The 21774-nt window shown below is 39.2% G+C and overlaps 2 protein-coding genes across 2 annotated transcripts; both read right to left on the bottom strand.

Annotated features, from left to right (window-relative positions):
• Window positions 1-12654: 12654 nt before the first annotated feature.
• LOC122918042 (olfactory receptor 10R2-like) lies at window positions 12655-13593 on the bottom strand. Its single transcript, XM_044266199.1, has one exon. The coding sequence runs from the start codon at window positions 13591-13593 to the stop codon at window positions 12655-12657; it is 939 nt and encodes a 312-aa protein (XP_044122134.1).
• Window positions 13594-20545: 6952 nt separating this feature from the next.
• Window positions 20546-21487, bottom strand: LOC122918041 (olfactory receptor 10K1-like). The gene has a single exon (XM_044266198.1). It carries the CDS (start codon window positions 21485-21487, stop codon window positions 20546-20548), a length of 942 nt encoding a protein of 313 aa, XP_044122133.1.
• Between the last annotated feature and the right edge of the window lie 287 nt (window positions 21488-21774).

Genomic DNA, 21774 nt, shown 5'->3' with positions numbered 1-21774 from the left:
AAAACAGCTATGACAACTGTGTCCAAAGATAAAAAGTAGAATGTGTTTGCAGTGAATGAACATATAGCAAGTCTCAGATGAGAAATAGAAGCTACAGAAAGAGAAAAAAAAAAAAAAAAGAATGGGAAATTCATTATCTGGAAAAACGAACAAAAAAACCACAAAACTTCAATGGATGAGATAGGCATCAGAATGGAGGTAACAGAGGAAGGAAGCTGTGAACATGAAGACAGAGTGATAGAAATGATTCAGTGTGAACAAGACAGGAAAATGATGAAAACCAATGAACAGAACCTTAAGCACATGAGGAACCACACACTGATCAATTGGACACATGTGTAATCAGAGCTCTAGACAGGAATGAACTAAAAAATAAGGCAGAAACATTATTGGAAAAAATAATGGCCAGAAACTTCATGAATGTTCTTCAAGACATGAATTTGCAAATTCAAGAATCCTAGCGTATTTCAAGCAGGATAAATAAGACGAAATCCATACCTTGGTGCCTCAGAGCCAAACTGAAGAAGAAAAAATAAAAAGAACATCTTGTGAAAAATGTTAATTATATTTTGATAGGGATTGCATTGAATGTGTAGATTGCTCTAGGTAGTTTAGGCATTTTAACAATATTTGTTCTTCCAATCCATGAGCATGGAATGTTTTTGCATTTCATTGTGTCCTCTTCAATTTCTTTCAGGAGTGTTCTACAGTTTTCACAGTACAGATCCTTTACATCTTTGGTTAGGCTTATTCCTAGATATCTTGTGGTTTTTGGTGCAATTGAAAATGGAATTGATTCCTTAATTTCTCTTTCATCTGCCTCCTTGTTAGTGTATAGTGTATAGAAATGCAACTGATTTCTGTGCATTGATTTTATATCCTACCATGTTGCTGAATTCCTGTGTGAGATCTAGCAATTTGGGGAGTAGTTTTTTGGGTTTTCCACATAAAGTATGATGTTATCTGTAAAAACTGAGAGTTTGACTTCTTCTTTGCCTATTAGGATGCCTTTCATTTCTTTTTTGTTGTCTATTGCTGGAACCCTCTTACACTGTTGGTGGGAATGCAAGCTCGTATAGCCACTCTGGAAATCAGTATGATGGTTCCTCATGAAGTTAAAAATAGGGCTATCCTACGACACAGCAATTGCACTATTAGGTATTTACCCCAAAGATACAAATGGAGAGATCCAAACGAGCAACTGCACCCCAATGTTTACCACAGCAATATCCACAATAGTCAAATTGTGGAGGTCCATTGACAGATGAATATATATATATATATATATATATATATATGGATATATGTGTGTATATATAATATTTATTTATACTATATATAATGGAATATTACTCAACCATCAAAAAGGTGTAGCTGGAACTGGAACCTGAATGAAATAAGTTAATCAAAGAAAGACAATTAACATATGGTTTCACTCATATGTGGAATATAAGAAATAGCACAGAGGATCATAGGGGAAGGAAGATAAAACTAGATGGAAAGAAATCAGAGAGGAAGACAAACCATTAGAGGCTCTTAACTATAGGAAAGAAACTAAGGTTGCTGGAGGGGAGTTGGGTGGGGGATGGGGCAACTGGGTGACTGGCATTCAAGAGAGAACTTGATGTGATGAGCAATGGGTGTTATGTTCGATTGATGAACTACTGAACTCTACATCTGAAACTAATAATGCATTATATATTGGCTTATTGAATTAAAGATCTTGAAAGCAGACCAAAAAAAAAAAAAAAAAGAAGAAGAAGAAGAAAGAAAGAAAGGAAAAAAGAAAAAAAAATCAGTACCAGAAAGCAGTGAACAGAAACCTAAAAATGAGAAAAGAAAATAAATTAATAAAACTACTGAATTGGGATTCTATTTCTACTGAAAATACTCCTTATGATTGAAGGTAAAAAAAAAAAAGACATGTTTTGTAACAGGAAACTAAGAAAGTTTGTCTTAATTGACTTGAACTACCTTAAATACTGGAGGAAGGTTTTCAAGCTAAAGAAAAATTATAACAGATGGGATGTCAAGTAGTTAGGTGTCAGAAAGTACATGTTTTCATTTTCCTTCATAATGAGAGCTGTCTGAGTAAATAAACATGTAACCTAGCTTGAAGGACAAGGCTTGAAACATAAAATATGTTAAATAATTCGTGGCAGATTGACTTTCTCAGAAGTATGTGCTTCCATTCAAAGGGGAGGAAACATAGGACCTTGGAACTGGGTGTTTATCTTGAAAGAACTGCAAATAATAAGAGAGCACATTTCCCTCTTTCTCTCTCAGGAGTGGAGGGTAACTATTTCTCTCCTATATAAGCTCCAAGATTACTAATTTCAAGGTTGTTCATATGCAGTACAGACCTCAATGCGTATATGGTGACATTTGTCTCTCATCAAATAACCCAGAAGAATTAGGTCATTAGGAACCTAATCAATCATTACTGTAAGAAAAAATGACTCATCCTCCAAAAACCTCATGTTTACTTTCATGATCATATGAAAAAATACAGATATTAAAAAATATATTTTCATCAAGATGAAAGGAGCATTAAAATTATAAATACTGAGTAAACATAAAAAATATTTTTCTTCTTAATTTTTTAGAATACTTACTTTTTTCCCCACTTTAAAAATTATGTTATGTTAGTCACCATACAGTAACTTCATTAGTTTTTGATGTAGTGTTCAATGATTCATTGTTTGCATATAACACCCAGTGCTCATTGCAACACGTGTCCTCCTTAATACCCATCTCCTGGCTAAGCCACCCACCCCCACTCCCCATACCCCTGAAACCAGAGAACATATTCCCTTATGGTTCATCTCCCTCTCTGATTTCCCTCCCTTCATTTTTCCCTTCTTTTCCTAATGTCCTCCATGTTATTCCTTATGTTCCACAAATAAGTGAAATATATGATAATTGTCTTTCTCTGCTTGACTTATTTCACTTAGCATAATACCCTCCAATCCTGTCCATATCAATGCAAATGGTGGAGATTCATCATTTCTGATGGCTTAGCAATATTCCAGTGTATATATGGACCACATCTTCTTTATTCATTCATCTGTTGAAGGGCATCTCAGCTCCTTCCACAATTTGGCTATTGTGGACATTGCTGTTATGAACTCTGGGGTGCATGTGACCCTTCTTTTCACTACATCCATATCTTTGGTATAAATACCCAGTAGTGCCTTTGCTGGGTCATAAGACAGCCACTTTGGAAAACAGTATGGAGGTTCCTCAAAAAGTTAAAAATAGAATACATTGAATAAAGCAAAAAAAAAATACTACATTTTCCTATGGGGTTTTAATTAATTAATTAATTAATTAGAGAGAGAGAGAATCTCAAGCAGACTCCATGCCCAGCACAGAGCCTGACATGGCTTGATCTCATGGCCCTGAGATCATGACCTGAGCCAAAACCAGGAGTTGCCTGTTAACCAACTGAGCCACCCAGATGCCCCTTTTTAAAATTTCTTTCTTTTTTATTGATAGGGGTTGGGCAGAGAACCTATGGATTTTTTTTTTTATTTATTTGAGAGAGAGAGACAGTGAGAGAGAGCATGAGCGAGGAGAAGGTCAGAGAGCGAAGCAGACTCCCCATGGAGCTGGGAGCCTGATGTGGGACTCGATCCCGGACTCCAGGATCACGCCCTGAGCCGGAGGCAGTCGTCCAACCAACTGCGCCACCCAGGCGTCCCGAGAACCTATGGATTTTTAATTCACAAAGATGTAATGTACTTTAGCATAAATGATAGTGGGATACATGGATCTATGCAATTCCAAGCCTTCTACTTTTTAAGTATAGTCATAACATTAACCCTAAGTAGATTGTAAAAACTATACATGGAATTTTATTTCAGTTCCAAACCTTCTTATAGGGGTGCCTGGGTGGCTCAGTGGGTTAAGCAGCTGCCTTCAGCTCAGGTCATGATCTCAGGGTCCTGGGATCGAGTCCCGCATCGGGCTCTCTGCTCGGCAGGGAGCCTGCTTCCTCCTCTCTCTCTCTCTCTGCCTGCCTCTCTGCCTACTTGTGATCTCTCTCTGTCAAATAAATCTTAAAAAAATAAAACCTTCTTATAATTGTTCTTCTTGTGATACTGAAATATTTCTCCCTTGCCAGCTGATATGACAGAAAGCTTTGCCAATGGAAGATTCTGAAGGGACAACAGAGCTAGAAAGGGACCCCTGTTCCTGGTTCATCTATACTCTCCTCCACCTGTGGGCCTCAGTGTAAGGAACAACCAGTGGCTACACTGTCCCCATTGGCAATTCTCCAAATTTCCATACTGATGCACTTCCCATGGATGGCATCTCCAGTGCCTCAGAGGGTGGCTTCCCAGAAAGTTCTGAGGTGTAGCTGCTCCTACAGATGGCTTCCCTGAGAAAACTACAGAAAGGAATCCAGAGGGAATTGCATTGATTCCAAAGCTACCTCTGAAAAGACAGTTTGGAATTAGTATAAATGTGGACAAGTAGATCAAAGTAGGGTGTCCAGAAATAGATCCACATGAGCATAGCAATTAATTTTCTACAAGCCTGCTGAGGAATTCAGTTCAATGATTTTTCCAACAATGATGCACTTGGGTGGGGAAAAAGATCTTGCTGTCTTCTTTCACTATACAAAAATTTAACTGGAAATGAATCATTACCCTGTCTGGAAGAGCTAATATTATAAAATTTCTAAAAAATCACATTGGGGGGTGCCTGGGTGGCTCAGTGGGTTAAAGCCTCTGCCTTTGGCTCAGGTCATGATCCTAGGGTCCTGGGATCTAGCTCTCTGCCTGGCATCTGGCTCTCTGCTCAGCAGGGAGCCTGCTTCCTCCTCACTCTCAACCTGCCTCTCTGCCTACTTGAGATCTCTGTCTGTCAAATAAATAAATAAAATATTTAAAAATAAATCACATTAGATAAACTCTTAGTGAGGTCGGGTTTTGCAAACATTTCTTAAATATGACTCAAAATGTATGAGCTATAAAATTCAAAATCAATAAATTAAGCTTTATTGAAATGAGAGAAAACTCTGTTCTTCAAAGACACTGACAGAAAATTAAAAGTAAATCACACCATAGTGGAGATATTTTGATAATATACATGTGACCAAAAAAAAAAAAAAAAAGTATGTAATAAATACAAAGACCTACAATCCAATAGAAGGACAAATAATCCAATCCAAAAAATTTGAAAGACCATTGCCTTCCAATTGGGAAATAAATAAAAGATGTTGGAAATATTCAACTAAAGAAAATACAGAAATAGACAACGGACACACCAAAAAATATTCAGAAGGAAATTCCAGTTCAGCCACAGTTGGATCCCATCACACATCTTCGTGATGGATGAATTTAAGACTGATAGGTTGTGTTGAAGATAATAAGAACTGATAAATAAATCGCAAACATTGCTGTGAATAGTGTCAGATGTCAAACTGCTTAGCCTAATTGTTGGACAATCTCTTAGAAAGTTAACGTATGTTTATTACATGACTCCACAATTACACACCTAGGTATTTGCTTAATAAAGAATGGAAAACCCCATGCGTTATGGAAATGTGTGCTCACAAGTGTTTGTGCAGCTCTGTACCTAAGAGCTGAAAGCCGAGGAAGAGCTACACGCCCATCAGTGTGTGCCTGCCTAGACACACTGCAGTGTATTTACACAATGCAACAAAAAAAAGGAACTCCAAAGTCACACACATTGTGGATAAATTTCGAAAATATGCTCAATGGAAGAGGCCAAAAAGCAAAAAGTACATACTATGTGATTCTATTCATATGGAATTAGAGTATTGTCAAACGCAGTGGTGGTCTAGGGAACGGATTGGGAGGGGGCATGTGGAACAATTTCAGTGTGATGGAAATGTTTTATATCATTGTGGTAAGTACATAGGTACACATATTTGTCAAAACACAGTGGATCACACACTTAAACTGAGTGTCTACTATTATATATAAATTATGTCTTTTTATCTTTGGTTCAGTGATGAAACTTAAATGAACCCAACACACGTATTAAAGCCAATGCTGGAAAGCAGCTAGAAACAAATGTGTGAGGTTTCTTTCACCTTGGCTTAGGAAAATGTTTCTTAGACAAGACCTGAGAAGCATTAAACATAAAACCATGCATTTATAAGTAAACTTAATCAAAATTGAAAAGCTCACTCTCATTAAAAATACCATTGAGAAAACAGAAATGCAAGCTACAGACTTGGAGGGAATATTCACGTATCTTACAAACAACTTTAATCCAGTATTTATAAACACGTCCTAGAATTCAACAATTAAAAAGCAGTCTTATTAAAATACGCAAAAGACTAGAACAATTTTCCAAAAAGACATATGAATGAGCAATAAGAAAACAAAAAAAGCATTCAACACAATTGATATCAGGGTAATACAAAGTAAAACTAAATGAGATGCTACTTACCCCACTAGAATGACTAATATATTTAGGAAACAAAAACAAACAAAAAAAACACCTGGCAGTATCAAAAGTTGGAGAGAATATGAGGCAACCAGTGGGAGTATCATGTGGCACAACCGCTTTGAAAAACACTGGGCAGAATCTTAGAAAATTAAATATATATATATTAATTAAATATATATATATATATATATATATATATATATATCTATTTCCAGACATAAGAGAGAAGTATAACAGCAATTGTCCACAAAAGAACTTTACAAAATATGTTCAAGGCAGGTTTATTCATAATAGCCAATTAGAGTCAACAACCCAAATGTCTATCAACAGATAAATGGGTAAGTTTATTTTTACATATTCATACAAGAGAAGCCTATGCAGCAATGAAAGAATAGAGTGCCATGATTTTATTTTCAACAATAAAAAAGAAGGAAATCCTGTGATTTGCAGCAACGTGGATGGAACTTGAGGTCATTATGCTCAACAAAACAAGTCAGACAGGGAAAGATAGGTATGTATGACCTCACTTATATATGGAATCTCAGAAAGCAGAACTCAGCCTCAGAGAGTAGAATGGTGGTTGCCAAAGGTGAGGGCAGGGGGGTTGGGAGATGTTGGTCAAAGGGCACATAGTTGTAGTGGTAAGATGAGTAAGTTCTGGGGTCTAAGGTAAAGCATGACGACCTTAGTTAACAACACTGTTGTGTTATATACTTGAAAGTGGCCAAGAGAGTAGATCTTAAATGTTCTCACCACATACACACAAAAGGTAATTTGTGAAAAGTTGGAGTTGTTAGCTGATCTGACTGTGATGATTACTTCACAATATACACGTGTGTATCATTGTTACGGCGTACACTGTTATCTCACACAATGCTACATGCCATTAGATGTCAATAAATCCAGAAAAGAGAGAAATCAATACTGTGTTGTCTCAAGGCAGGAAGCAGCTAGAAAGTGGCACAGAGTAAGATTTAGGGTGATAGAACTGTTTTATTTTTTGATTGCTGTGATGGGTAAGTAGGTGAATGTATTTGCAAAAACTCACTAATAACTTACACTTAAAATACTTGACTTTCATTTATGCAAATCATTTCTCAAATTAAAAATAAGTTAAGGGAAAAAGTGAATGCAAAAGGGAAGTTAAAATCTCCATGACCACGTTTTTAAGAATTGAATCAACAAAATATACTCAAGAAACTCAAAATACGGTATTAAAAACTGAGAAGGAGAACGCAGTAGAAAAGACATGAGAACAAGAAGAAAAAATAACTCTCAGTGGCAAGAACCTAAAAACCAATTCGCCGACCTGAGAACATCAAAACCAGGAAGCTTATGGTCTCTGGGAATGGCTGGATAATTTCTGGTGACCACTCAAGAGGAGCTCCAACTACAAGGCTAGCAGTGTAGTGGTGTGGCCCAGTCTCCCCTCTGGGTGTGCAGGTACACCAGTCTCACCCAGATGAACTCAGAAATGATCACACTCAGATCACCCACAAAGTTATGACAAGGGAAAACCCAGAAGAACAACACCCCTGTTGGAATTAATGGTGTGCCTGTGTAGTGAGAGTGATACGCAGATGTTCCTCCACATAAAGGGTTAATGCCCCATGGGGGCCGTACTATGGGTGGGGAGGCTCCCTGGCTACGTGAACACCTTGCCATAAGTAACTCTCTTTCCCACAGCTACCCACACCCAAACATTGACTGATGTAAGTTCATAAAGTTCTGGCCATCTTGGCCCAAGGCAGGGCCCCTCTGAATGGTCATTGTACTATGGAGCTCACCCCCAGGGCAGCTGATGCTGCCCCTGGGAGACCCTTCAGCATGACCATCTTCTCTGCCCAGGGTAACTGTGAATCCTATGCATTTACTAATAAACATCCTACATGCCACATCCTTTCAGAGTGGGCTTCCTGGAGAGCTCACCCGGAAAGAGCCTGGTAGATTCATCAGTGAAAGAGAAGGAAACCCCTACCCAATATTTCAGAATAAGCTGAAAAGAATTAAAGAAGTCATAGAATGTGCAAAACACTAGCAAAGATCTAATTTAAAAGAATTCAGTTGTGAGTGATTAGAGGAAGGGACGTCTTAGAAACCAAAAGGATAGATCAGAAAGCAGCTCGAAATGAACCAAAAACCACCTCATAAATGAAGTCTGAACTTGGGAGAGCATATGCCTAAATAAACATGATGGATAAGGCCATCAATGGAAAAAGCAGATATGAAAGAGGAAGAACTAGAGAAAGGATGAAGATGATTCTGGAGAATGCATCCTCTAGATTTCTGTCCTTAGAAAGCCTGAAGCCAGCCAAGCAGTGAGGCATGCCATGAGAAGACACAGGGTTGTTTCTGTTGGAGAAAGAAGAGAGTGTGATGAGATGTTAGTGACATTCCAGGTGTGAGCTATTTAGTTTGACTCTGTGAAAGTTCGTTGCTGATCATGTTCGATCATGATTTTTACATTTTTCTATCAGTGAGTTCTGCTTCCATAAAAAGTGAACATGATACACTGGTTTTCCATGAATGGTATATGTTTTATATGGAGGTATTAGCAATAATATTTTCTGTTCTCTCCATTTTTATATTTCCTCTGAAAATATTTTGTTCTTACATCTTGACCTCCATGTTTCACGTTCAAGCCTTCTTTAAATGCCTGGCAAGCCTTGGATGTTCAAATATATTCTGGACTCTGGGACTGAAAAGCTTGCTAGAAGCTCTCTCCATGGATGTTCCTAGGACTGGTGGGCTCTCTGTAGGAGGAGTGTCAGGCAGAGCAAAGTTGTTCATTTTGTTGAGGTGACTCCTAACTTCCAGTCACCTCTGGAAGAAAGAGATGGTCCTGTTTCCCTTCTGGAGCCCGAGGTCCAGAAGGTCCAGAAGGGAGAGGCCAGTGAATCCTCCGTGCTGTGGGCACACTCACATGCACACTCACCTCTGCTTCAAGTACAGCTCCTGCTGACCTACCTGCTCTGGAAAGGAAACCCCCAGGCTCACCCCACATGGAAAACAACCCTAACACACGACAATCTGTGACGTCTTTCTTACCAGCTTGTGATGAGATGCAAAGCAGTGAGGGAATGTTATAGAACGTAACATTACTGAGACATCCCATCAGCGCACACACATCTTTTGCACAGAGAATAGGATGTCAGATGTTTCCTCCTTCCGTTTCTCTAATACTTTCTTTATTTATATTTTAATTCAAATTTTAGGCAGTTGGGGCGCCTGGGTGGCTCAGTGGGTTAAGCCGCTGCCTTCGGCTCAGGTCATGATCTCAGGGTCCTGGGATCAAGTCCCGCATCGGGCTCTCTGCTCAGCGGGGAGCCTGCTTCCTCCTCTCTCTCTGCCTTGCCTCTCTGCCTACTCGTGATCTCTCTCTGTCAAATAAATAAATAAAATCTTTAAAAAAAAATTTTAGGCAGTGAACATACACTGCAATATTGGTTTCTAAAGTAGAACCCAGCGATTCATCATTTGGGCACAACCCCTAGTGATAATCACAGCAGGTGCCGTCCTTCATGCCTCTCCCCCATCTAGCCCACCCCCACTCCCCTCCCCTCTGTCAACCCTCAGGTTGTTCTCCATCCTTGGCAGTCTCTGACGGCTTGTTTCCCTCTCTCCTCTTTCTCTTTTCCCCCTTCTCACGTTCGTCTGTTTTCTTTCTTAAATTCCACATGAGTGAGATCATATGGTATTTGTCTTTCTCTGACTGACTTATTTCACTTAGCATTTTTATTGTGTTTTACTGAAGTATTGGCTTGTGGGGAAATGGGCAAAGAAAAGAAAAGAAAAGAAATCGGTCCTTCCTGCAGGTGATCTGAGCAGTACCGATTGAGAAGCTGGGCTCCTCCCTGAGACACTAACCAATCTTGCTCATTTCCACCACCCTGGGCAGGCTCGAGTGTGAGGAGGATGTCCAGACACAGTTCTGTGCTGGGACCCGGTTTGTTTTCGGTGGGCTTCCCACCTTGTGCAGGTTTCCCACCTTTCAGCTTTGTCCCTTCTGCTTAGAATCATTTTTCTTTTCCCTTTATATTTTTTTCTATCCTTCCTGTGTCTTATCCTCTCCTATTTGCTTCTTGATGAGAGCTTTTGTGTTTGTTTACTATGTTAGTGGGTTTCAGAATAAAATGCATCTGTGGAATCCCAAAAAGTTTACTTAACTTTAAAAGATAGATTTCGTAACAAAATTCACAAGTCGTTATTCCTAGAAATATAATTGTGAAGTACTTGAAATGAGCACAATGAAACAATGACATGTACAAGCAAAACAGATCATGATCTTGCATACTAAGATGGCTTAATTACAAAATCCAGAAGATATCCATACTATGATATTATTTTAATCTAAATAAATGTATTTTATTGGGAAAACATTAAAATGCATGAATTCTAAAAATAGAACTTGTACCAGTCACATTCTGTCACTAACACACACACACAATAAATAAATAACAGAAGTTATTTAAATATTAGCAAGGAAATATCTATCATAAATAAATATCTGTTCCTAAAAAATATTTGGGCAATAAGTGACAATTGCAAACATGTTAGGAAGGAAATAAAAAAGGACAGAATGAATTAATGGAAATGGCCCATGCTGTGCTTACAAAGATATTTAGTGCTTTAAGTGCCTTAATTATTTAATGACTAAGAGTGAAAATAATATAAAAAGCCTCAATCCGAAGCCTGAAAAATGGGAGATAAAAATAGAAAGAGAGGTAATCACTTTAAAATTTGAGAGCATTATTGATGATTATACACTTGAATTTGAAAATCTAAATAAATTTAACAAGAGAGTGCAGTTACATTTCACCTGGAAATGGAGTCACGTATGAAACATGAACTTCAGTTTGAGTCATGAGGCTTCAAAGAGAATATCGATATGCTGTGGTGTGTCCAGACGACCGTACAACAGAAGACAGAGTGTCTGAAATTCAGGTCCTATAGGTAATGGGTAAAGTCCTAATTGTCATAATCACCTCAAACATCTGTGAGTCGAGATTGGAGTCAGTATATGACATGAAAGACAGAAAACGTGAAAATTGTAGAAAGGCAAGTGTCCACTGCAACAAGGGGAAAGCATCAGGTACCGGCTCAGCACAGGACAGGTTCCCTGGGAGGTACTGTGGAACGACCCTCTGTACAGGGGACATGTGGGACAAGATGGCCATCAGAGTCATTGGGTATCTCCCTCTCCTTAACAAATTTAATGTGGAATGCCATGGAGACCTCTCCTTCTTATTTTTTCCACTCATTTATGTAGGGTATCTTCTATGCTGTGTAGCAAGTGGTTCAGAGGGGTAGTCAGAAAAAGCACCTAGAAATACCATTTTCAGAGAAGTGGAAGAAGAAAAGATCCTTGCCAAGATGCCCCAAACCTTTGTTAATTAGAGCTTCTGCTCTGTGCTGCTGTACATTTTGCACGTGCTTTCTTTCATCTTATCCATTAGATACAAACAAAATCCCTGGGAATTAGAAAAAGAAAATTATACTATCTTTATTTTCCATATTTTGAAATTCAGATTCAGAGAGCAGTTGTGGCTTTTTTTTTTTTTTTTTGACAGAGAGACATCACAAGTAGATGGAGAGGCAGGCAGAGAGAGAGAGAGAGAGGGAAGCAGGCTCCCCGCTGAGCAGAGAGCCCAATGCGGGACTCGATCCCAGGACCCTGAGATCATGACCCGAGCCGAAGGCAGCGGCTCAACCTACTGAGCCACCCAGGCGCCCCCAGTTGTGGCTTTCTTAACATCATGGCTTAACCAGTGTTGGGCTGAAACCTTCTAATTCCTAGTGCAGTAAATGATTTCCCCATCATGTCATGCCCCAACGTCTAAGTCAGCTTCAGACTCAAGCACCTCCTTTTAAGCTGGACATAACCTTAAACGAAGAGAACCATCAGAGCTTTGGGACAAACAAGCCAAAGAAAGAGCAAGAGATAAAGGTTTTTAAGAGACTTTTGAGAACTATAAGTCATGAGGAGGAGAGCTAACCTCTAGGGACCGACGCTGTGCTATCTCCTTGAATCTTTACAAGAACCTTGAGAGGAACGTATTACCATGCCTGCTTTAAGAAGAGAAGGTTTAGACCCTGAAACATCAAACAACTTGTCTGAGGCCACATACTTACATGGATATTACAGATATTACCAGAAACTGTTATGGACTAAACATGTAGGGACACACTTGGCCAAAATGCATGTACACCAATGAAAACATTCTATCAAGTCTTAAGAGAAACCCCAGTCTTCCCAATCATTTTCCGAATAGCCAGCTGTACATCTTTGTTCCTAAGGCTGTATACCATAGGGTTCAACAGTGGGGTAATGATAGTATAGGTCACTGTCACCAGCCTGTCTTCGCCTGATGAATATTTGGCTGAGGGCCGGAGATAGACAGAAGAAGCACATCCGTAATGGACAATGACCACAATAAGATGGGAGGCACAGGTGGAGAAGGCTTTCCGTTTGCCCTCAGCAGATGGGATCTTCAGGATGGTATGGACAATGAAGCCGTAAGAAATACAGATGAAGATCAAGGGTACAAGAAGCACCAAGACTCCGCAGATGAAGATGACCAGCTCATGGATATAGGTTTCAGCACAGGCAAGACGGATAACTGGTGAGATGTCACAAAAGTAGTGGTTGACTTTGTTGGGGCCACAGAAAGGGAGGCTGAAGACCAAAGTTGTTACCACCAGAGATATTAGGAAGCCACTAACAATACAGCTTGCTGCCAGCTGTCCACACACCCTCCAGTTCATGAGAACGGGGTAGCGCAAAGGCTGGCAGATGGCAGTGTAGCGGTCATAACCCATAACTCCCAGAAGCAGGCAATTGGTGACAGCAAAACCGAGGAAAAAGAACATCTGTGTGGCACAGCCCGTGAAGGAGAGTGTCCTGAGGACAGAGAGCAGGTTGATAAGCATCTTGGGCAGGATAACAATTGTGTAGAAGACTTCAGAGGTTGAAAGGACACAGAGAAAAAAGTACATGGGTGTGTGAAGGCTGCGGTCCAGGTGGATGACAGAGATGATGGTGAAGTTTCCATTCAGGATGATCAAATAGAGGCAGAGAAAAAGCACAAAGAGGACAGGCTGCAAGTCACCAAAGCTAGAGAAACCCAGCAGAAGGAACTCAGTGACCTGGGAAGAATTGGCCATGGAGGGGATGCTGCAGAACAAAGTCAGTGTGATCAGGTCCAGGGACCCCTGGGATGGCGGAATCAGAGAGACTTATCCTTCATAACATAGCCAGCACCAGTCTGGTGTGAATGGGAAATAAAGAGAAAAAAAGCATTATTAATTAACCAAAAATTTTCCTAAATTAATATGTATCCACAGTGCTGTTTCTCTGCCAGTGATTTTATCAGTGAGTCTGGGGTTAGTGTTCCCATGAAGGCACAGTATTTGTTGACATAAAACCAGTCCTTTCCTCCCCCCCCACTCCACTCTTGCAGACTTATGTTCTCTCCACTTAATTATTTGGTAATCTAAGATTCAAAAGAAACCTTATGTTAATTTTGATTTTCCATGATCATAGTTTTATCCATATTGCTGATACATATATTCCATAAGCAATAGCACCAGTGTCCGAGGGTATGCTTCTTACCTGCTTTTAATACATTCGTCATCTAGGGAAACATCTTGATCTGTCTTTGTGCCGCTGGCTTCTGAAGAGTACAGCTCCTTTTCTTTACTGACCGTTGACCCCATTTCCATGCAGTCGTTCATGAAAGGTTAATTTGGTTTAGAACTACTCCCTCTGTGTTAGAACTAGTTTGATGATTCCCCTGCCCACCCTTGTAGGACAGTAAGCCTGATTTCTCTTGCAGAAAACCCATGGCTGGAAAATTCAGTTTAGATTCCTCATTAGCTGGTTGCCCATTGGGTTTCATGTCTTATCCTGGATTCACTGGTCTTGGAGACTCAACAGACCGTCTTTCCCAGGATCCGTCTCTGAACTGCTGAGTAGGCAGGCTCACATACTTTCCCTAATGTTTCTGCTAAGTTATTGCTCCTAGTGATAGATTATATGTATTTTAATCGAGATCATTCTTGTCCTCTCCCAACCCTTCTCCAGATATATTCCTTCACAAGGATTCTTGTGAAGAATCCAAAATCCTCCCCATCACGTAAATTCCTGAGACATCTTTAAACACATGATTTTTCTCATCCTCAATCTATTTTTGATCTGCAATACTTTTAGGATCATTTCCTCTTCTGTAAGAAGTTAGTTCTTGTCTGGACTATTCCAAGGGCGTGACTGACAGACTGGCTGGATTGTATTTTGTTCTACTCTAAGGCATTCTCCTTTGTGCCCTCAGAGTTGTCTTCTTACAGGACAAATCTTAACCCTGTTAACAAAGCTAAATGACCCTTAATTATCTGCAAACTTAAAGCAATCATAGTGTGTGTCTCATATTTCCCCAAATATAACTTTGCACACATAACTGCCACTACGTATTCTTCCACACATGCTTGAGTGTTGGGAAACTTTGAAGAACCATGTCATTTTTTGTCCTACCTTCTAATCTGGAAATCATCCAAGCTTTGTTTGCAGTTGCTGTTTTTTTCTTCTTTTAATGTGTCTTTCTTTAAATTTAAATTAAATTACTCAAAGTAACAGGTACACATTGACTCCTTCCTACAACTTCTTCATTGTACCTTATTATCACTTTCTTTTGGCTTCCTTAGCCGCTGCTATGACCTCAGCTGTCACTAACATTATGTGGTTGTCTTTGACTTCTCAACGTTTCAATAACCAGACATTCAGTGTCTAGTACACACTGGTTCTTGAAAGCTTGCTGAAAAAATAAATGGCCCATAATCACAGGGTTCTTTCTAAATTATTTCAGAATACCCAGGAGGTTTGATTTTGGGGGTTTTCCAAACTTGTTCCTTTAATATTTATTTGAGATATAATATTAACCTTCTGCTTTAACATTTTAGGATAGAAAAATATATATATATATCTCCAGTGCCATTTTCTAAATGCAGAGACAAAAGAGTCATTAAAAATTACTGCTTTTCCAATTATCATGTGGTCTCTGGCATTATCTCAACTAGCAAAACTTTTCAATTTTAATTTAACAAATAGCACTTTGTTAGTCTTAAAGGCCATTGCAAATAACAAAAGTGCTATCATTGTTTGCTCTTTTGCTTAAACAAAAGTGTAAAAAATTTTAAAATGGAACAAAATCAGGAGCTTTCATTCCTACTTTGGTTTCATTGAATTGCCCATCTGTGGACCTTGTAAGTAAGAAACACACACCATGGTCTTGACCTGAACAAAGTCTCCTCTGGTGCTCTTCCTGAGATGCCATCTTTAACTTCCCAGTGTCCCGGTCCCCATCCTTTGAGTTTGCTCTTTCATAGGACCATCTCCAGAAAGAGCAGTGACCTGTCACCCAGGGAGGGTTGGGGTTTCTGTGGAAAGAAAGAAAGGTCATGTTACTGGGTGACCACGTTGTGACCCTCCCCCACAGCACTCACAAGACATCAGCTACTTTTTCAGAATCATTCTTGGAACTGATGAAGGCATTGAAATTTGAAAATAAATTCCCTATTAAAAACAATAACCGCCCCCCCAAAAAACCATCAAAAACTTTTGTCTTTTCTTAACCTGGCTGAGGATGCTGCATAAAATATTTGGTGAATAGAAGAGCTTGGAAGGGAAGAATCTACAGATTCAGAGAAAAGCTTAGGGAAAATAAGGAGGGGGGAATAAATAAAAAGGAAAATTGGGTAATTTAATTGTCTTCTTAACAAGTGGAAAAGTGAACTGATTTCTCATTACCTTGCTCAATGATCTCATCAGTGCAAGTGAAACCAGTTTCTTAAGCTGGTTAAAAAGACAGCTTAACCAACTAAGCCACCCAGGAGTCCCGGCACGGCTTGCATGGAGCACTGGGTGTGGTGAAAAAATAATGAATAATGTTTTTCTGAAAATAAATAAAGTGAAAAAAAAAAGACAGCTAATTCTTCACCCCCGATTCCCTTTACAACTTCCTCCTCTAAATCTCCATCACATGGGAATTAACTGAAATACTTTCAGTTTTCTTATGTTTTATCTTTTAAGACTTTATGCTGATAGATGGCATGTGTGAGAGACAAAGAGACAGAGAGAGAGACATACAGAGGGAGAAAAAGAGAGGGAGGGAGGAAGGGCAAAGGAGAGAAAGAGAGACAAAGGGGGAGAGAGAGAAAAGAGAGAGGGAGAGAGACAAACACAGAGAGGGAGAGAGAGAGAAAGAGAGAGACAGAGCAAGGAGAAGGAATTCTCAGTTTCTAATACTCTCTGGCCTTCATCTGGCGCTCACATATCGGTCACATTTTTTTTTTTTTAAGACACCAGTTATTGAACTTTACCTAATCTGTACAGGGAGATTCTGTTGTTTCTACCATATTTAACATTTAGTATATTTCAAGATTGTTTCTTGTGTCTTTATCAAAATACTCAACCTGCTATGTCCAAATTATGTTTTCCTGATTTTCTTCCCGGGACACTTGAAAAACTCAGGAACAAAGACCATACCTTATTTCCTATGTATCCTCAAAACTTAACCAATATTTAAATTATAAGTGCTTGATGAATAAATACATTCAATAGCCCATTAATAAATTAATAAGGATCCCAATTAATTCCTTTTATAGCAGATGGGCTCCCTGGGCACGACCACGTTCTCCTAAGTGAGAACACTGCTTATGTTCTCTGTCATTCCATGTTCCTTATAAATTTCATTTTCTTCCTTTCTGTTTAATTTTTATTTTTTTTAAAGGGGGAGGGGAAGAGAGAGAGAGAGAGAGTGAGAGAGAATCTTAAGCAGACTCCCTAGTAGGTGGGGACCCTAACCCAGGATTCAATTCCACAACTTTGAATCATGACATAAGCCAAAATCAAGAGTCAGAGACTTAAATTACTGAGCCACCGAGGTGCCCAACACTTCCTTTCTTTCTAAATCTAGTGCTATACCCGTCCTATGAAACAATCAACCTGAGTCTGTGGCCCTGCCTTCTTCTTGACCTCCATCTCTAGCCTCACAGTTTTCACCATCCAGTTGTCTTTTCTGACATTTTATCACATTTCACATTACTGATCAGGAGGGGAAAGTAAGTCACTGGCTCATGAGAAAACTCGATTTAAATTTGGACATACAAGAAATGATGAGATTGTCACTATTCTTCCAAGACTAATCAAAGTCCTTAAATAAAAATTTTGCAGTCCTTCAAATCAATGCTAGTGCCCGGTGACATGCCGGCCTCTTCATTCTCAGACACTTCCTTGAATCTTCCATGAGGTTTTCTAGGTGAAACTTGCAAAATTGTCTTCCCCGTCATAATGTGCTAGAGTTCTTCTCTGGTTTTCCATCAACCGTCTGAACCAATATAAGGAAACTGTACGACTCCACAGAAAGTATCACCTGTGCCTCTTCTCCATGGGTGGTTTAGCTCATGCCTCAATGAGCGTCACCAAGGGCATTTTTCCTTTCTGCACTGGCATGGCCTGAATGCCTTCTTGGTAATTGAGATCCCCTCCTCCACAGGGAGCTAATTACCGCATGGTGCCCAGTGCTTGTCCATAATTTTCCCAATTAGCAGGTGGAATGATAGTAATACACTAAGAGAATTTGTTGGTCAAAGAGAAGGCTGTTTTTAATACACCATGGCCATTAGTTGGTTTCCTCTTCAAAATTCTCTGGGGACTTACTAGGAAGCTGAACATTTTCTGGGCACCACCGTTAAAACAAACATCAATGGAGTTTGAGTTTCCCTACCTAATGACTCTAAATTTTCATTCTCAGGTTGGAGGAAAATGTAAATTTTGCAGTCTCATTTTTGACATCTGTGGGAGGGGAAGAAAGGGACAAACAAAGGACAGACTACCAGAAAGGCAGAGGCAGCATAAGTGTTTCAGACTCATGGGAAACGTACTCGTTCCTAGAATATACTGTGAACATGATTAGTATTTGCTCAATAAACAAATAAACAAATAAATTTAGGTCATGGAGAAAAATATGGGGGTTCCCTGGTGGAGGAAGGTTTTAGCTTAGATGTCTCCTTTGGTAGAATGTCCTCCTGTTTTCAGATTGAGTATTATTCCCTCTCCCAGTGAGTCCAGACACTTGGGCTGGAAATAGGACAAATGGTAGGAACTGAGAGAAATGATAGAGAAGGACTAAAAATATGGAGATGGGAAATTATGCCCATGAATCACAAACTAAACAAGGGAGGAATCTGGATACTTGACAGTTTAATATTCAGACCAGGAGTATTAATGAACAACAAAAGACAGTAACAAAAAATACTTTTTTAATGTTAATAACTATAATTCACAATGAAATCATAATAGACATGAATTTTACATCCCCTCTCCAAAAACGCAGGTGCAATCTTTATAAGAGAGAAGGTGTAAGATGTTTACAAGGAGACACACTAATAATGGATAACTTTCATAAACAGAGCAGGAAGAAAAATATCTCTAAGAAGTTCATAGGGCTAAGCAATGAATAGTGAAGTATATCAGAGAAGTATCTATTGGAATTGGTGTTCTAATGAAGGAGTACACATATTCTTATCAAGGCACGTGAAGTATGTATGAATTTTGGCTGTGTATTGAGTCTCAATAAAAATTTCAACCAAGATCATAAAGTGGCAAGAATACAAACAATATTCCCAATGACAGTGTGATAAACTATCCAATGACTAATAGATAAAAAAGGCTTTTCTACCTGAGAATTTTAAAAACTATGAAACAATTGTGAGTCAAAAGGAAATACAAACCAAAGTGAAATGAGTTCCAGGAAATAATATAAATTACACTCCATGTAGCAGAATATGTGGATTAAATTTAAAACAGAGATGAGAGGAAATTTCATGACTTAGTTATATATATATTACATATATTAATAACACATATGTATATGCATATGATTTTAAAAATGGAAGTACATAGAAAGCATCAGAAACTTAAATGAACAACAAATTAAAGTAAAATTCAAAGCAAAAAATAATACAAATAAAACACAAATAAATACAAATAATACAAATAACAACAGTTGAATAATACAAACAAAATTAAAAACAGTGGTATGGGGAAAAAACACTGAAATGTATCTGTTCATCCACATGTATATTAAGTTCTTTGACAACAGTAGACAAAACAAATTACCACTATATAACCCAAGGGAAAAAAAAAAGTAAACACAAATGTACATAGTACAAAATGGACCAGGAAATAATCATTTCTAAGAAATTTTCAAATCTCAGAATATTTTGTACAAATTTTATGAAGAATTTTGAGAATTTAGATGAAATGAATAATTTTGTAGAACACTAAATTCCATATATGATCCACTAAAAAGAAAAGTGGCTATAGGGGTCATTTTTCTTAGAAGAAGTAAATTACCACAGGGTCATGCCTCAGAAAAGATACTGTGCCTGCATAATTTCACAGAATCTCAACAAATCTTCAAACATGGATGATCTCAACCCACCATACAATAACAACTTCTTCAAGATACAGAGAAAAACCCATTTGAATTTTTAACTTGCATAGTGTTAAAAAATCTTGTGGATATGTCAATATAATGCAAAAAACTTAAATGTTTAGAAAAAAATAATACAACTGAATGAAAAAATTGAAAATGAAGCTTAAAGATGATGACAAATTTGGAGTCATAATAATCAACAATTTGACTGCATAAAGTGAAATATTTACTTGTAACAAAAACACAATTAAAGATATTAGAAAAGAAACAATTGGAATACTTCCTCCAAATTATCAAAATATCAGGGAACTGCGGTGCTCAGTCAGTTGAGTGCCTGACTCTTCGTCTCAGATTAGGTAATGATCTCAGGTTTGTGGGGTCAAGCCCCATGTCAGACTCCAGGCTCAGGATGGAGTCTGCCTGTCCTTCTCCCTCTGCTTCTCCTCTCTCTCTCAAATGAATAAGTGAAACTGTGAAAAATTATTGAAATATTAGTAAAAATTTATGACAAGTTGAAAGATAAAATAACTAAACTCTGAAGTTGGAAATTGATATAGGCATACAGTTGATAAAATAAAAGGCACATAATTCACTGAATAGTTAAAATAAAATTTTAATGAATTAATTTAGTGAATAGGATATGAAATCTGGCCCATTACCCTTCGAAGGGCTGACTTGAACTCCTTATTCCTCAGACTGTAAATCATCGGATTGAACAGTGGAGTGAGGATGGTGTAGGACACAGATATGAGGGTGTCCTGACTTGACGAGTAGCTGGACTTGGGCCTTAAGTAGATGAAAGAGGCACAGCCATAATGCACCGTTACCACAATGAGATGGGAGGCACAGGTGGAGAAGGCCTTGTACCTGCCGGTGGAGGATGGGATCTTCAAAATGGCAGAAATGATGCGGATGTAAGAGACCAAGATAAGTAGCAGGGGAATGACCAAGACGAATACACCAATCATGAAAATGACCAACTGACTGAGGCGGGAGTGGTGGGATGCCACCTTGAGGACAGGGGCGATGTCACAGAAGAAATGATGGAGCTGGTTGGAGGAACGGAAGGGCAAATGAAATACTAGGGAGGTGACAATCTGTGCAATAGTAAAGCCACAGGCACAGGCAGCGCCCACTAGTCCCACACACACCCGGGGTCCCATGAGCTCCGTGTAGCGCAGAGGGTTACAGATGGCCACGTAGCGGTCATAACCCATGGCTGCCAGTAGGAAGGAGTGAGAACAGCCAAGGAAGAGGAAGGTGAACATCTGGATGGCACAACCCAGGAAGGAGATGTTCTTCTTCTGGGCCAGTAGGTCTACCAGCATCTTGGGTACAATGACGAATGTGTAGCATGTCTCAGAGCAGGAGAGGACAGCAAGGAAGAAGTACATGGGGGTGTGAAGGGCTCTGTCCAGAACGATGGTGGAAATGATGATGGCATTGGTGCCCAGGGTGAACAGGTAGAGGGGCAGGAAGGCTATGAAGAGCAACCGCTGCAGCCCAGCCAGAGAAGAGAAGCCAAGGAAGACGAACTCCCTCACCAGGGTCTCATTGCCCCACTCCATGCAGAGTGCCTCCAAAGAGGAGAGTCAGGGACAGTGACAGAGGCCAGGATCCAGGAAGGACAGTAGAAATGTGTGGGAAAATCAGCACAAACTCTGTAGGTGAGCAAGTCCTTCATTCCCCCTTGAAAAGGTCTGCCAAGAAAAGAATTAAGGCTAAATATCCAACAGAGGATTGGACAGCCACTTAGGAGACTTCTCTGAGACTAAGACATGGTTTCTCTCTAGCCAAGGATTAAGGATCTGTCTCACTGGTTTTACTTGTATCTTACTTAGGCATTTCTTGCTCC

This window comes from Neovison vison, chromosome 10, assembly GCF_020171115.1.
Source record: "Neovison vison isolate M4711 chromosome 10, ASM_NN_V1, whole genome shotgun sequence".
NCBI classification, from domain to species: Eukaryota; Metazoa; Chordata; class Mammalia; order Carnivora; family Mustelidae; genus Neogale; species Neogale vison.
The sequence above is the reverse complement of the archived record's forward strand: the minus strand, read 5'-3'. Positions and strand labels throughout refer to the sequence as shown.

Coding starts and splice junctions, on each gene's coding strand:
- LOC122918041 (XM_044266198.1), bottom strand. CDS start 21,487: ATGGAGTGGGGCAATGAGACCCTGGTGAGGGAGTTCGTCTTCCTTGGC.
- LOC122918042 (XM_044266199.1), bottom strand. CDS start 13,593: ATGGCCAATTCTTCCCAGGTCACTGAGTTCCTTCTGCTGGGTTTCTCT.